Source organism: Balaenoptera borealis (genome assembly GCF_965194805.1).
Source record: "Balaenoptera borealis genome assembly, chromosome: 8".
Lineage (NCBI taxonomy): Eukaryota > Metazoa > Chordata > Mammalia > Artiodactyla > Balaenopteridae > Balaenoptera > Balaenoptera borealis.
This window is the reverse complement of record NC_138865.1, coordinates 116,568,719-116,582,963: the sequence shown is the minus strand read 5'-3', so window position 1 is coordinate 116,582,963 and position 14,245 is coordinate 116,568,719. Positions and strand designations below refer to the sequence as shown.

General features: G+C 47.8%; 1 protein-coding gene across 8 annotated transcripts in view; it reads right to left on the bottom strand.

Annotated features, from left to right (window-relative positions):
* Window positions 1-14,245, bottom strand: part of GPR107 (G protein-coupled receptor 107) — a 101,546-nt gene that overhangs the window by 42,075 nt on the left and 45,226 nt on the right. For all 8 annotated transcript variants that reach the window (XM_082400757.1, XM_082400758.1, XM_082400760.1 and 5 more), the window contains 3 exons: window positions 4,333-4,382; window positions 3,058-3,141; window positions 2,205-2,326 (listed from right to left, as the gene is read on the bottom strand). In XM_082400757.1, the coding sequence (XP_082256883.1) occupies window positions 2,205-2,326; window positions 3,058-3,141; window positions 4,333-4,382 (256 nt within the window). The remainder of the gene's footprint in view (window positions 1-2,204; window positions 2,327-3,057; window positions 3,142-4,332; window positions 4,383-14,245) is intronic.

Sequence of the window (14,245 nt, the reverse complement as noted above, 5' to 3'; positions counted from 1 at the left end):
AAGCAGCTCATGCAGCTCAATATCAAAAAAACAAACAACCCAATACAAAACTGGGCAGAAGACCTAAATAGACATTTCTCCAAATAAGATATACAGATTGCCAAGAAACACATGAAAGGATGCTCAACATCACTAATCATTAGAGAAATGCAAATCAAAACTACAACGAGGTATCACCTCACACCAGTCAGAATGGCCATCATCAAAAAATCTACAAACAATAAATGCTGGAGAGGGTGCAGAGAAAAGGGAACCCTCCTACACTGTTGGTGGGAATGTAAATTGATACAGCCACTATGGAGAACAATATGGAGGTTCCTTAAAAAACTAAAAATAGAACTATTATATGACCCAGCAATCCCACTACTGGGTATACAACCTAAGAAAACCATAATTCAAAAAGAGTCAAGTACCACAACGTTCATTGCATCTCTATTTACAATAGCCAGGACATGGAAGCAACCTAAGTGTCCATTGATGAATGGATAAAGAAGATGTGGCACATATATACAGTGGAATATTACTCAGCCATAAAAAGAAATGAAATTGAGTTATTTATAGTGAGGTGGATGGACCTAGAGTCTGTCATACAGAGTGAAATAAGTCAGAAAGAGAAAAACAAATACCGTATGCTAACACGTATATATGGAATCTAAAAAAAAAAAATGGTCATGAAGAACCTAGGGGCAGGACGGGAATAAAGATGCAGACGTAGAGAATGGACTTGAGGACACAGGGAGGGGGAAGGGTAAACTGGGACGAAGTGAGAGAGTGGCATGGACGTATATACACTACCAAATGTAAAATAGATAGCTAGTGGGAAGCAGCTGCATAGCACAGGGAGATCAGCTCAGTGCTTTGTGACCACCTAGAGGGGTGGGATAGGGAGGGTGGGAGGGAGACGCAAGAGGGAGGAGATACGGGGATATATGTATACATATAGCTGATTCACTTTGTTATACAGCAGAAACTGACACAACATTGTAAAGCAATTCTACTCCAATAAAGATGTTAAAATAAATAAATAAATAAGAGCAACACAAGTAAAAAATAAAAATAAAAAAACTATTCTATATTCTGTTCTATATTTAAACAATTTTAAAAGAACTTTCCTTTCTGGAAACAATAATAAAGGAAACAAGGCATTTCATAAAATGTGGTCCTGAACAAGTCACAGTAAAAACTGAATGTACACTTAACTCCAGGTGACTGTCACTTGTGCCTCTTCAACCAACAGTCACTTGCTCAGATTATGCCACTTCTAAACAAGGCACATCTGACGGTTCTCCTGCTTTCCCCTCCACTCTCTGTAAAAAAGGGGCTTCTTCCTCTGAGCAGGGAGCTGTTGTTTGGGGCTCTGCTTCCATTTACTGTTCCCACACAGGAGCTGAGCACAGCCCATGCTGCCTGACCTGCCCGCCGGCCCAGCGGAGCCCGCCGTGGGCCGAGGCTCAGCCTGCGAACTGGGAAAGGTGAAAAGGCCGCCTGCACTGAAGGCAGCACTCTGGAGAGAGTGGACAGGAAGGGAGAAACACAGCCACAAGCTAATCATCAAACTCATCTACTGACCTGGCCCAGCAGAGTTCATCAGTTAACAAGCAAATATTCTTCCTTTTTTTTAATAAGCAAGTATTCTTAATCACCATTCACTTTTCTAGAAAACGGTTGCCCTTTCCCAGAAAATAGGACCCTAGAGTCACTTAGCCTGTGACTCAGAACAGCCCATTTTAATGCTCAGATATAGGTTAAGTCATTGTGCTAGCTGTGAAAAGCTACTCAGTTACCTGATGATAAAGGACGTGCGAGGATAATTGGCACTTACAGATGACTCGGATGATTACATTTTTAGACAGAAGCTCCCAATGGCAGGCCCAGCAGGAAGTTGGGTGCCCATCCTCAGTAGTTTCGAACTGGCCAAGTATATCCTCGAGTTCTTGCCACTAAGTTATTGGAAGCTGGCTCCAATGATGCTTAATAGAATGGCAAGTTCTACTTCCCCCGAAAAGACTGAGCGATGCTTGGTAGGTACTGTACCTCAAACTGAACACGAGAGCATGGGGCCTGCATGTCCATTTCCTTCTGCTAAAAAGGGAGGGACAACCTCTGGAGCAACAAACTGCAGAGAGCAGCTGCTCCAGTTCATACCACGCTGCTCTCAGTTACGTAAGGGGCGAGGGAGGGGAGGGAAGAAAGGAGATTCTTACACAGATTCCATTTCCAAGTCATCTTCTTCCTGAGAAAGTTGTAGGTAGGGGTTATCTGAAGCTGGACGGAACTTATACCCCGTTAGAACAAAGAACACCAGCGTGGCCATTTCATCCAGGAGCTGCAAATTTTAAAACCACCCCCAAATAAAGGGATTAGAATATTGTTCTTCAGAAAGCAGTGGAACTAAACAAACTGACCCCCTCCCCCCAACCACTCGCCGATCAGTCACTCAAATGCCAGAGCTGACCACTGGGGAGCATTTTCCTTAGGGGATTTGCTGAAGCCTTAGCTAGGCGCATTCTGCCCAGAGATGACATTTGAGACTCCTTGTTTTAAGTGTCTTCATTGGCATCTTTTAAGTGCTCATTACATACATACATTTTCCTACAGTGTCTAAAGCACCAAGTGTGAGCCTCCAGAAAAAAGTCTCTAAATCATATGGTGGCTACCCTAGTAGTTAAACTAGTTCTAGTATATTGCAAAGATACTTTATGATTGAAATAGTAATAATGGGCAAGAAAAAGGGAGGTCTGGATTCCAAGCTATTCTAAGCCCTATAACTGATTTCATCTAGATTTTAATTATACAGGGCAAGTCTTTCTCGGCCTGAGGCTTTTCTCTGCAAAAACTTTTAAAATTGAAAACTAAAATCAATAATGCAATTACTTCCAGATTTCTCATGTAATCCAGCAGCTTTCCTGGACAAACATATCATCTTAATTGCAGACCGGAAGAAACAAAAGGTCTTAGTGGCCACCGCCAAATAAATTAGTAACAATCTTAAATTACACCCTAAGACTTCATCCTCAGACACAAATTCTCTGGCACTGTCCCCTGTGAGCAGCATACCTGGTAGAGCCACTTCCACTGGAACGGAACAGCAAGTTTGAGGAGAAATGCAATGATCCTGGTGAAGTATATATAACATACGATCTGTATGAGGGGCAAAGAAAACAAGAAATAAAATCAACATAGAAATTATGGCACCACTTTCTTCCAATGATCTGCTTTCACAAATTAACTACAAAAGAGAAAACAGAATTACCTGAAGATTATTTGACACTTATAGTGCTAATTAATAAACATGGCAGAGAGACAGATGCTCTGCTAGTTACACTAGAAAGAATTTCTTCTTTTTCTCTAGGTGACCAAGATATGGACTGACCACAGTCACACCCATTGGGAGGACACTTTGCTGTGGTTGCTCTTAATTCCTGAGTAACCCTTTCGTCGCCTAATTCTCATACATAACCCACTGATTTCAAGCCCCAAAGGGTACTAGTTTTTTATTCCTAGGATTTGAGAAATATTTTCCAGCAGTAATAGCAAAATAAAGCCACACAGGGAAAATACTGATTTTTAGTCTCTTCAGCAGATGCTGTAAATGTTCGAGGTCCATGCTCAGAGGAAGTACCAATAATCCTAAGCATTCTAGTAAGAGAGGATGTGAAAAGGATTCAACACGCTGACCCCTCGAGAGTGGACGGCTCACTGGGACTGCACCCAGGGCAGACAGGCTTGCAGGGGACTGTGCAAAGTGACAGTCAATGCCAAAAGCACAAATGAAGATGACTCAGAAGCTTTCGTTTAGGAGTACGGAAGCAAATTCTAGAAGAAATCTATACCTTATATAGTCCAGGAAATGGACTTTTCGTGTTCATTCCAGTCCTGTTTGTAGATATGATCCCATTTTTGTAAATGAATTTTTTAAAAAGCAAGTCAAAGGAACAGCTATGCGTGGCATATGCCTAGAAAAGAATCTAGAGAAATAACCACTGAACTGTTAACCATAATACCTGGGGGAGGAGGAAGAAAAGGGGAAGGGGTATAGAAGGTCGGGGTCATAAAGGGCTTTTGCTGTGTTCCTATAATCCTGCATTTTAAAAATATCAAGCATGTATTACTTTTCTGAGTATTTAAAGCCCAATTTAAAACTAAAATTTAAAAAGAAGTAACTCAGATAATTAATTTCCCACGTCCACGGCCACCATTTGGTTTTGTAAAACGAAGCCCACACACAGCTCCAGGTAGCACACTTCCTGTGCTTCTACCAATGCTTTGGAAGTTCATTAGCTCTACTCCATGAATTGACCTTATTTACAAATTTAGGAATTTTGTACTCACCAAGACGTAGTAATGTCTGAAAAGTTTCAGCTTTGCCAAGTTAATGGCAGCTGGGGAGAAGAAAAGAACAAAATGAGAGGCTACTTCTTTTCTCATTCTTAAAGCCCATCACATTCAGGTACCCTCTCAGTCAAGAGGCCAAGTCTAATGCAGATGAGTACCGCCCAAGGCGGGGGAGGGGGGGAGGGGGGCGGGGCACATCTGTATTTCTGGAAATGCAGTTCGGCAGGGTCTCCCCCAGTCACCAGGAAGAATTTGGGAGTTGTGGCGGCAACATGCTGGGACTCCCAGCTCCAGTAAACCAGTGCACCTCCCCACTCCGCGTTCAGAAGCTTTAAACAGCCATGCAGAGAATACAGTGACACCACAGAAATCGGCAGACACTACAAATCAGGACTCTTCCCCCGCCCCCGCAAAGCCATCATTAAACATTTCAGCTCTGCTACTGTGGCTACAGGGCTGCACCCCCCCCAATAGGACCAGTCCCAGGTAGGTCCCTGAGCCCCATCCAGGGGAGCCTCCAGCTAACTGAGGGTGTAAATTCAATTAACCCATGGGTGCATCTTGCAAATTTCACTTAGGTTTTCACTGTCTTGTAACAGAGCCCTTTAAATACAACCTCCCCAGCTTTGCCCTACCTTCAGGATTGCTCAAGGTCAGGAAGCCAGGACAGCTAACTTCCTGCCACCGCCAATGGCCATGAAATATTGATGACCACAGAGGGTAGCCTGGCTCCCTCCCCGATTAGCGATTCTTTCATTCATCATAAACCTCCCTGCAGGAGGCAAATTAATTTTGCTTAATAACATTTAATTACCGGTTCCCTTTAGGAATGGAACTGTGGGTGGTGAAGGAGCGATTTCCTTCTGTCTCCCTCCTCTGGCTCATGATTAGTCGGGGGGCAGTCAAGCTTAGGATTCCTGGAATCCTGAATTAATCTTAAAGGTGATTATCAACTAACAGTATCTGCAAGAATCCGCTCTGAGAAACTGCGTGTGTCAATGAGAGAAGGTTCAGAAAATCTGAGAAATTCTAACTCTCCAAATTGAGAGGCTATAATACCCACGTATAGAGCTGTGATGGACTCGTGCACTCAAGTAACACCTGAAGAAGCTAAATGAAGTAGGCAGATCAGCAAAAGCTTTCTTATCTAGCAACCCCTCTGGCGGTCTTGCTATTTTTTAAATTAAATCTCTCCGGTTCTCAGTCCTTCTTCATCTACTCTGACTCTGGGCCAGGCCCCGGGATGCAGCAGTGACCACGGCGCCTGCCCCAGGGGCGGCTGCCATCCCTTAGGGAAGGAGAGGCACTAGATCACCGGCCAGCCACTCACAATGCTAAGCGCACAGAGTACTGGGCAGTGCGGGTGTGGGGTCAGGTTCTCCTCCCCGCCTGGGGGTCAGGAGAGGCTTCACGAGGTCAAGATGTTAAAACTGAGAAGTGTCGGATAACTACATCCCCAGATTTCAAACTCTGCACGTTGGCATGAACCAGTGTTCCTTCTGTGTTCCTCTTTGCGTGCGAGTCTCTGCTCACACTGGCGGCGGTCAACGACATGGCCAGCTGCTTCTGCACTCTGTCTGCCCCTTAAAACCAGGTGGCCTACGAGAACTGGGCCCCTTCCAAACAAGCAAATCGGTCTTGAATTTGGACGTTCAATCCTCTTCTTTGTGAATAACTGACAAGGAACAGCACCAACAATCAGACCATTTAAACAATAAAAATGCTTTACAAGTCTCTGCTGAATTTTGCTTGCTGAAATAAATCCTGGCAAATGAATCTCCTGCCTTTGCTTCAACAAGGAACATCAGCCCGACAGAGAGAAGCGGCATGTTTCTATTCCTGGATTTCAAGGTGCTGTGCTGGGATATGCATGGTTGCCATGGCCACGCCCAATGAAGGGCTCCCAACTCAGACTAAGGGGATAGGGAGGAAGGACAGGATTCCCAAAGGAGGTGGTGTCCAAGCAGAGGCCTGACCGGGGCTCAGGAGGGAGCGAGAGTGGAGAGGCCGAGCGGAGAGAACATTTGGGAAGAGCAGATACCAAGGTCTGGAGGTGCTGGTATCAGGTCTTGGTGCAGAGAAAGCAGCTCAGCACGGCTGTACTGCGGAGAGGCCAGGGACCCGGCCGGGCTGAGGACAAAGCCCAAAACTGACTCAGATGCAGACCACGAGCTGCACTCCCCGTTGGTGCCAAGGCCCCAGGGAGCCTCTGAAGCGTCTCAAGCAGGGCAAAGCCTGAATCACATCTACATTTTGGAATAATCTCCCTGGAGAAAAGATGGAAGAGTCAGGAATAAAAGCCCAGGGACTTCCCTGGCGGTCCAGTGGTTAGGACTCGGCGCTTTCACTGCTGAGGGCCCGGGCTCAATCCTTGGTCGGGGAACTAAGCGCGGCCACAAAAAAAAAAAAAGAAGAAGAAGAAGAATGACAGCCCCATTGAGGTCAAAAACCTTGAATTTGTGGAGGTTCCTCTAAGAAGTGGCGAGGGATCTGTCAGGGCAGAGCAGTGGCGGGCCAGGGAACAAGGTGGATCCTGTCTTAGTGGCTGGGGGAGAGGTGGGATGAAGGTGAGGGTACCAGAGAGAATTCTTCAGGTGAAGTCTGAGCCCCGCGCCATCACAGGAAAGCAAATCAGGGGCAGAAGGAGGGCTGACTGAGAGGAAGCAGAGGGGTCAGGTCACCGCAGGTCTCCATGGGGTCAGAGGAAGCGGGGGAGGCACTGCCTCTCCCATCCCCCTGCGATCTGCACCACCACGGCTGCCTGTCAGACACTCCGAGAAGTCAGGCAGGCCAGGAAGCACTCAAATAATGAGCCTGCACACGCACGTCCGGGCAACACGAGGAAACGTCAGCACGGGCACCGATGCTGTGCCATCCCAGGACACGTGCTAGAACGGATAAACGGACCTTGGGGACAACCGGTGTTGACGCTTAAGAAATGCAGCCACAATACGCAGAGCTCAGGGTTGATCCCGAAACCCACCAGTCACGACAGACATCATTTCCAGTCACAAGACAGACATCTGTTTGCAAATCTGCTGCTCGTGGGATCAGGCTCCCGGGTCCCACATGGGTGTTCTAGTCACAGCCAAGGCTGTGAAGGCAGGAAGCAAGCTCACTTATTGTTGTAACAGCGTAGGCCCTGCACATTTGAACATCTTGGGTTCTAATTCCAACTGTGCTGCTTACTAGCTGTGTGACCTCAGATAATTCACCTAACTTCTCTGAGCCTCAGTTCCTTCATCTGTAAAACAAGAATAACACCACCTACCACTAGGGTTGGTTGGAGGGACTGATTGACACCGTACATGGCAAACAAACAGCACAGAGCAAGCACTGGATGACCGTCTGACGTTACAGCATTAGGACTGTATTAGGATTACAGCTGATCCTTGAACAACACGGATTTGAACTGCTCAGGTCCACTCTTCCGTGGATTTTTTTCCCCAACGGTAAAGACTATAGTACTAGGGGACCCGTGGTTTGTGGAATGCAGATACAGAAGAACAGCGGTGACTGTAAGTTATACTCAGATTTTCGACTGCGCAGAGGGTTCGACTGCCCCAAGCCCCGCGTTGTTGAAGGGTCAACTGTTTATAGTTTTCCGATACCAAATGCGTTGCGGTGGCTGCCACATCTGGCAGGAGTCCAGGCTCTGGTAAGTGAAACGGGACCAAGTGGTGGCCCCGGGCTCTCCTGGAAGCAGGGCTGCCACGTGCACGCGCTGAGCAGGGGAGGACCAGCTCCGAGGGTGCAGCCTCACCAGTGTGCGGCAATGGGCAGTGATGCAGCACGCCGCAGCCTGGAATCCCAAGCCTCCCCCTGCTTTTCTTCCAAAAAAGCTTTCCCTGCAGTTAAGAATGCTGACAGCCTGCAGCTTACTGGACCACGGCAGGGCTGGTCTCCCACGGGAGTGAAGGCTCACCAAGTCTGGGCTGGCTATTTCTGATCCCACCACGAGGAACAGCAAATATGGTAAAAGAATGAGCAAGATGAGAGGAAAAATACCTCGGACAGGAGCCAGGAGACCTGAATTCTGGTTGCTGCACCATCGTAACTCAGTGTGCCCTAGCCTGGCCTGCCACTTCCTTCTCTGGGCATCAGTCTCCTTTAGAGGAGAACGTCTTCATGGTGGGTTAGAATTTCTTGATGGCAGTGGCTCTTAACCGGGTGAGCACCAGAATCATCTGGAGAGCTTTATTTAAGGCTAGATGCCCAGGTTGCCCCTGATTCTTCTGCAACTGGGCCTGGCTATAAAGATTTTGAAAAGCCTCCCAGGGAACGGGGAAGGGCAGGGAGTGGGGGCAGGGAGGGAGCAGGTCCACCTGCTTCAGGAGCTCCTACAAGGCTGACCTCTTGTGGATTCCTCTTCCTCCCACTCATTCTCAGGAAAACAGCCATGACTCTGGATTTTGGCAAGTGCTTTTTACTGATGAGAACAGAACAAGTGCCCAATGAGAACAGAACAAGGGCCCGCGAGGCAGGAAGAACGCAGGTTCTCATATACTTAACAAGTCAGTTCTCTGATGCAGTAGCAAAAGAGCAAACGCACCCGATCTAGAGGAAACATCACACCTTCCCTAGACTTTCACCTTTCCTCTTTACACCAGTGGGTAACTAAACAGGCTGGCAAGAAGGCAGGTCGCCCCCTTCCTCCCCAGTGGTCTTCCCTGGGTGGTCTCGGAACCGTGACAACGAAAAGAACAATAGTGCTGGTGGTCACATCTACTGAGTGGTAACCATGCACCAGGCACCAGCCTGGGCACCCCTCATGCTTCATCTCATGTAATCCTCCCAACAGCCTCTATGAGGGAAGAGGCATTGTTACCACTGCCTCACAGATGAAGGACTCAGGCCTGAAGAACTTTAGTAGATTACCAAGGTCACATAGCTTATAAATGGGGAGGCCAGTGCTCAAACCCAAGTCCCTCCCTCCAAGGACCAAGCTTTTAACACCTACACTTTGTGCTAAGAGAAAGGCAATTCATGGCTTCGTAATCCACTGGCAGCTCAGGGGTGTGATGGTGGCTCAGAGTGTGGGCAATGCCCAGGAGCTGCCAGCAATCCAGTACTGAGGAGTCAACACTGGATGATCCATGGGACACACAGAGGCAAAGGCCCACGACAGCCACTTAAAGGGTGAAAAATTTCCAAAACAATCCTTCCCTGTGTGCAAGGAAAGCCTCGGGGCTTGAAAACATCCTCACCTACCCATCACCTTTTTCTCCTGCTTCCTCCCTGCCACACTTCAGAGGGAATTTTGAGTCAGGCACAAAAATGAAAGAAACGAGTGTGATGGCGAAGCCTGGACGGCAGGAGACTCACTCTGACTCAGTCTCAGTAGTACCATTTCCACAACCTGCTTCAGCCTCGGGCTCAGGCCCACTCTGTACGGGGGAAAGGGCTGCTTCCCCTGTCCACGGTCAAGCACAGACCTGAAAGCCAGGCCACACACTGACCTGGGACCCCACTGTTCTGAAAGGGTCCTTTCTGGGGAGTGATCAGCTCATGCGGTGCCCTCTGGCCTCCATTAAGAAGAGATTCCATTAACGCATCTCGCAGAGAAGGTATCAGGAGCAAGTACGGGGAAGGGTGTGCTAATACAAGAAGAACTACTTAGAGAATGAAATTCTTTGACATTCAAACTGTTGAGGGTTGTGTGAAAAGTGGTTCAAAATACATTTCCAATACATACTTAAATCAATGACCCAGGAGTGGTCAAAAGTCACTGAACTGAACAGTTAATGACTGTGCATCTTACTGTAAGCAAAATTTTATCTTAAATGACTAATAAAAAGAAAGAAACAAGAATGGCCCAAGAGAGCGGCTGATGGCCATCCCACACGAGGAAAGTAATTCTATGAAGACTTTCACTGTCAAGTCAAGCAAGTTTCTGCCTTTCACTTCCCTTATACTCTAGAACCACACCAAAGGCCCTGCTAGAGGAGGGGTCCTCAGGGCCAAGCTGATCTCAGACTCTGCTCCTGTCAGCCCCTCCCATCACGTCCCGTCTCTGGAAGTTCGCAATGAGCTGAGCTGAGCAGAGTGTCTGGGACTCCCCCAGCCCCAGGGCCGCCCACTGCACAGATTCAGTCCGCGGCGGTGAGGAAGACAGTCAGACATCCCACTGCTTGAAGACACAGCTGGTTAACAGCAGACAGCACCTTCTCAATAAGAGAACCGGACCTCCCTGAGTACTGCAGTGATGGAGAAGCGCTGGTTTCAACTGTGTCTGTCTCAAGACTCTCAGAGTCAAAGGCGTGCTGACACCCCTAGACAGAGAACCACGCCCGGAGCCAAGGTAAGCCGCCAACCCAGATTACTGACCAGGCCCGCTGGGTGGCCGAGGGAGGGACCCCTCAGGCAGTTAGGTTCCCAATGTTTTAAAGGCCTGATAAAAAACTGGTAATGTGGGCTTCCCTAGTGGCGCAGTGGTTGAGAATCTGCCTGCCGATGCAGGGGACATGGGTTCGAGCCCTGGTCTGGGAAGATCCTGCATGCCCGGAGCTGCTAGGCCCGTGAGCCACAGTTGCTGAGCCTGCGCGTCTGGAGCCTGTGCTCCGCAACAGGAGAGGCCGCGATAGTGAGAGGCCCGCGCACCGCGATGAAGAGTGGTCCCCGCTTGCCGCAACTGGAGAAAGCCCTCGCACAGAAACGAAGACCCAACACAGCCAAAAATAAATAAATAAATAAATTAAAAAAAAAAAAAAAAAAAACTGGTAATGTGACCATGATGAGGCTGGTTCTCAGCCTGAGAACATGAGAGGCCCTTTTGCTTTTGGTTGTAGATTATACGAACTCAGGGTGATATCACTGGCTAAATGATTATTTCAAAATGTTGATCAGAAGCTGTGATTAGGTTCACGACATTGAAGGAATTTTGTGTGATCTGTGGAGGGAAAGTAATGAGACGAGGTTTTGGTGTTTAAAGAAATTAAAAATCACTGGGCTTCCCTGGTGGCGCAGTTGTTAAGAATCCGCCTGCCAATGCAGGGGACATGGGTTTGAGCCCTGGTCCAGGAAGATCCCACATGCCACAGAGCAACTAAGCCCGTGTGCCACAACTACTGAGCCTGCACTCTAGAGTCTGCGAGCCACAACTACTGAGCCCGCGTGCCACAATTACTGAAACCCACGCGCCTAGAGCCCGTGCTCCGCAACAAGAGAAGCCACCGCAATGAGAAGCCCACGCACCGCAACAAAGAGTAGCCCCTGCTCGCCGCAACTAGAGAAAGCCCACGTGAGGCAACGAACACCCAATGCAGCCAAAAATAAATAAATAAATAAATTTATTTTTTTTTTAAAAAATTAAAAATCACTGTATTAAGCCAGTCTCATAAAATACACTTTTTTCTCTCATTCTCTCTTCATGACAGTCTACTTAGCTATGGTTTTCACCCTTCCTAGGGTCACAGACTTGTTTGAAAATTTGCTGAAGGCCACGCACCCCCTCCCCGCGCCTGAAGTGCCCGGTGGCACACGCCAGGGTAAGGCACTCACGGATGCCATGGGAAGAACATCAGAGTCAGAGGGTCGCCACACACTTCAGTGAAGTGGCCCTGAGCACAGGACAGAATCCTTCTAAGAGCTCGACATATGCCCCCTCACCTCATGCCTTAAGAGAGGCAGGAGCTTTATGAGTACTTCTATCACACTGCCGGAGAGAAAGCGTTCTGCCTGCGAACGCTCCACCCTTCTGGCGCCGAGGACTGTTACAGTGCTCCCGTGGCGTGCGTCAGATTGCTGGCACACAGGTGCATTTACAAGTACGTGCTCTAGCTACACGCGGACAAAAGGAGGCATGAACATCTTCTGAGGGACCAGATAAAGGGAATCTCATCTCTTCTGCCTCTTCTCTCTTATCATCAGGAAACAGCGCTCCAGAGCCAGGAGCCCAACAGACTGCCCTCCACAGCGGGGGCAGACACTAGCAGACGGCAGTTCTGGAGGAAATCAGCCTTGCCCAGGCTGCACCCCGTCCTAGAGCACCGCCCGCAACCCCCACCTCCAGCCCCAGCCCCACGCCGAGGAGGTGGAATCACGCCAGATGTGCAACCGGGAGGCTCCGCCTTCTCTTGCCCTCCTCCTTCCCCTCCAGGCTTTTGACCCAGAGTCTCCAAGTTTAACCCAATCACGGTCCTCAGTGCCTAGCGCATCAGCGCATCTGGGGCCACCTTAGTCTCCACTTGGAAAGTGAAAAAAAGTTTGGACAAACCTAGAATTATAACCAGGAACTGAGGAAGAGGTGCTTATTCACATGGGCCAGGCGGAAGGGCACAACCCAAAGCCCTGCTGGTAAACAGAGGAGATCCATGTGAAAAGCCATCTTGCTAGTTAAAGAAAAGCACCAATTCCCATTAGAGTAACAGGTCAGGTAAAATATCAAGAGCAGATGAAGATGCAAAAGCTGTTGTTCCAATCAAACAACAAAGAACACAGTTCTGGATACAAAAGTTGGAGTTCGGCAGATACTTAAAGGCAGTGATTTCTTACATCTATGTGAGCTTAATAGTTTTCAAAGTGCTCACTATAGAGTGAAGTCAGTCAACAGCACTACATTGCAGGTACGGTTTTTAAAATGGTATCTCTTAAATGTCTACAACAGCCAGGAGCCGGCAAACTGTTTCTGTACAGGCCTGGAGAGCAGGCGTCTAGGCCTTGTGGGCCGGGGATCTCTGCCACAGCCCCTCAACTCTGCCACCTCAGCGCAAAAGCAGCCACAAACCACAGGCATACACACTGCACAGCTGTGTTCCAATAAGACTTTATCTATAAAAACAGACAGAGGGTATTTCTCTTCCTTTCTCATCAGTGGGTTTTTCATTAGGCCTGTTTATATGAACATATCCAAATAAAACATTTTTCCCCCCCGTGAGTTGCCCAGAATGAACAGACATCTTAAATAGTCATAGAATATGGCCAAGTAAGTCTGAAGCGGGCTCCGTAGGCACAGGAGAAGAGAGCCAGGCAGGCTTTCACTCCCCCCATGGTCATTGTGACCACCAAAGACTCAAGAAGCCTTGTCCCTAACACACGTTTCTCAAACTTTCAGTCTCAGGACCCCTTCACGCTTTTAAAAACTTACTGAGGACCCCAAAGAGCTTTTGTTAACGTGGGTGGACTCTACCAATACTTACCGTATTAGAAACTGAAACAAATTCCAAAAACATTTAATAATTCATTTAAAAGTAACAAAAATAATCCATTACATGTTAATATAAACAATGTTTTCCTTATTAAAAAATAACTTTCAAAAAAATTTCATGAGAAGAGTGAAACTGTTTTCCATTTTTGTAAATCCCTTTAATGTCTAGCTTAATAGAACACAACTGGATTCTTGTATTTGCTTCTGCCTTCAAATCTGGAGTGAGGGAGTGTTTTGGTCGAAGTCTATAAAGAAAATAGGGCCTAATCAGATGTCGGCCTTCTCAGAGAACTGTGAACAGTCGTCTTTGATTCTGCATTAAAGCTTGACAAATGGTAGCTTCTTAAAGATAGGTGAGGTGGGGAATCCGAAACTGTAGCAATGAACTTTCTTTTCTTTTTTAGATTACTGTTTTTTTAATTAAAAATAATTTTTTTAAAAAAAATTTTTGGCTGCATTGGGTCTTTGTTGCTGCACACGGGCTTTCTCTAGCTGTGGCGAGCGGGGTCACGGGCTTCTCAATGCGGTGGCCTCTCTTGCTGTGGAGCACAGGCTCTAGGTGCACAGGCTTCAGTAGCTGCAGCACACGGGCTGAGTAGTTGCGGCACGTGGGCTCAGTAGTTGCGGCGCACGGGCTTCAGCAGTTGTGGCTCGCAGGCTCCAGAGCGCAGGCTCGGTAGTTGTGGCACACGGGCTTAGCTGCTCCGCGGCATGTGGGATCTTCGCGGACCAGGGATCGGACCCATGTCCCCTGCATTGGCAGGC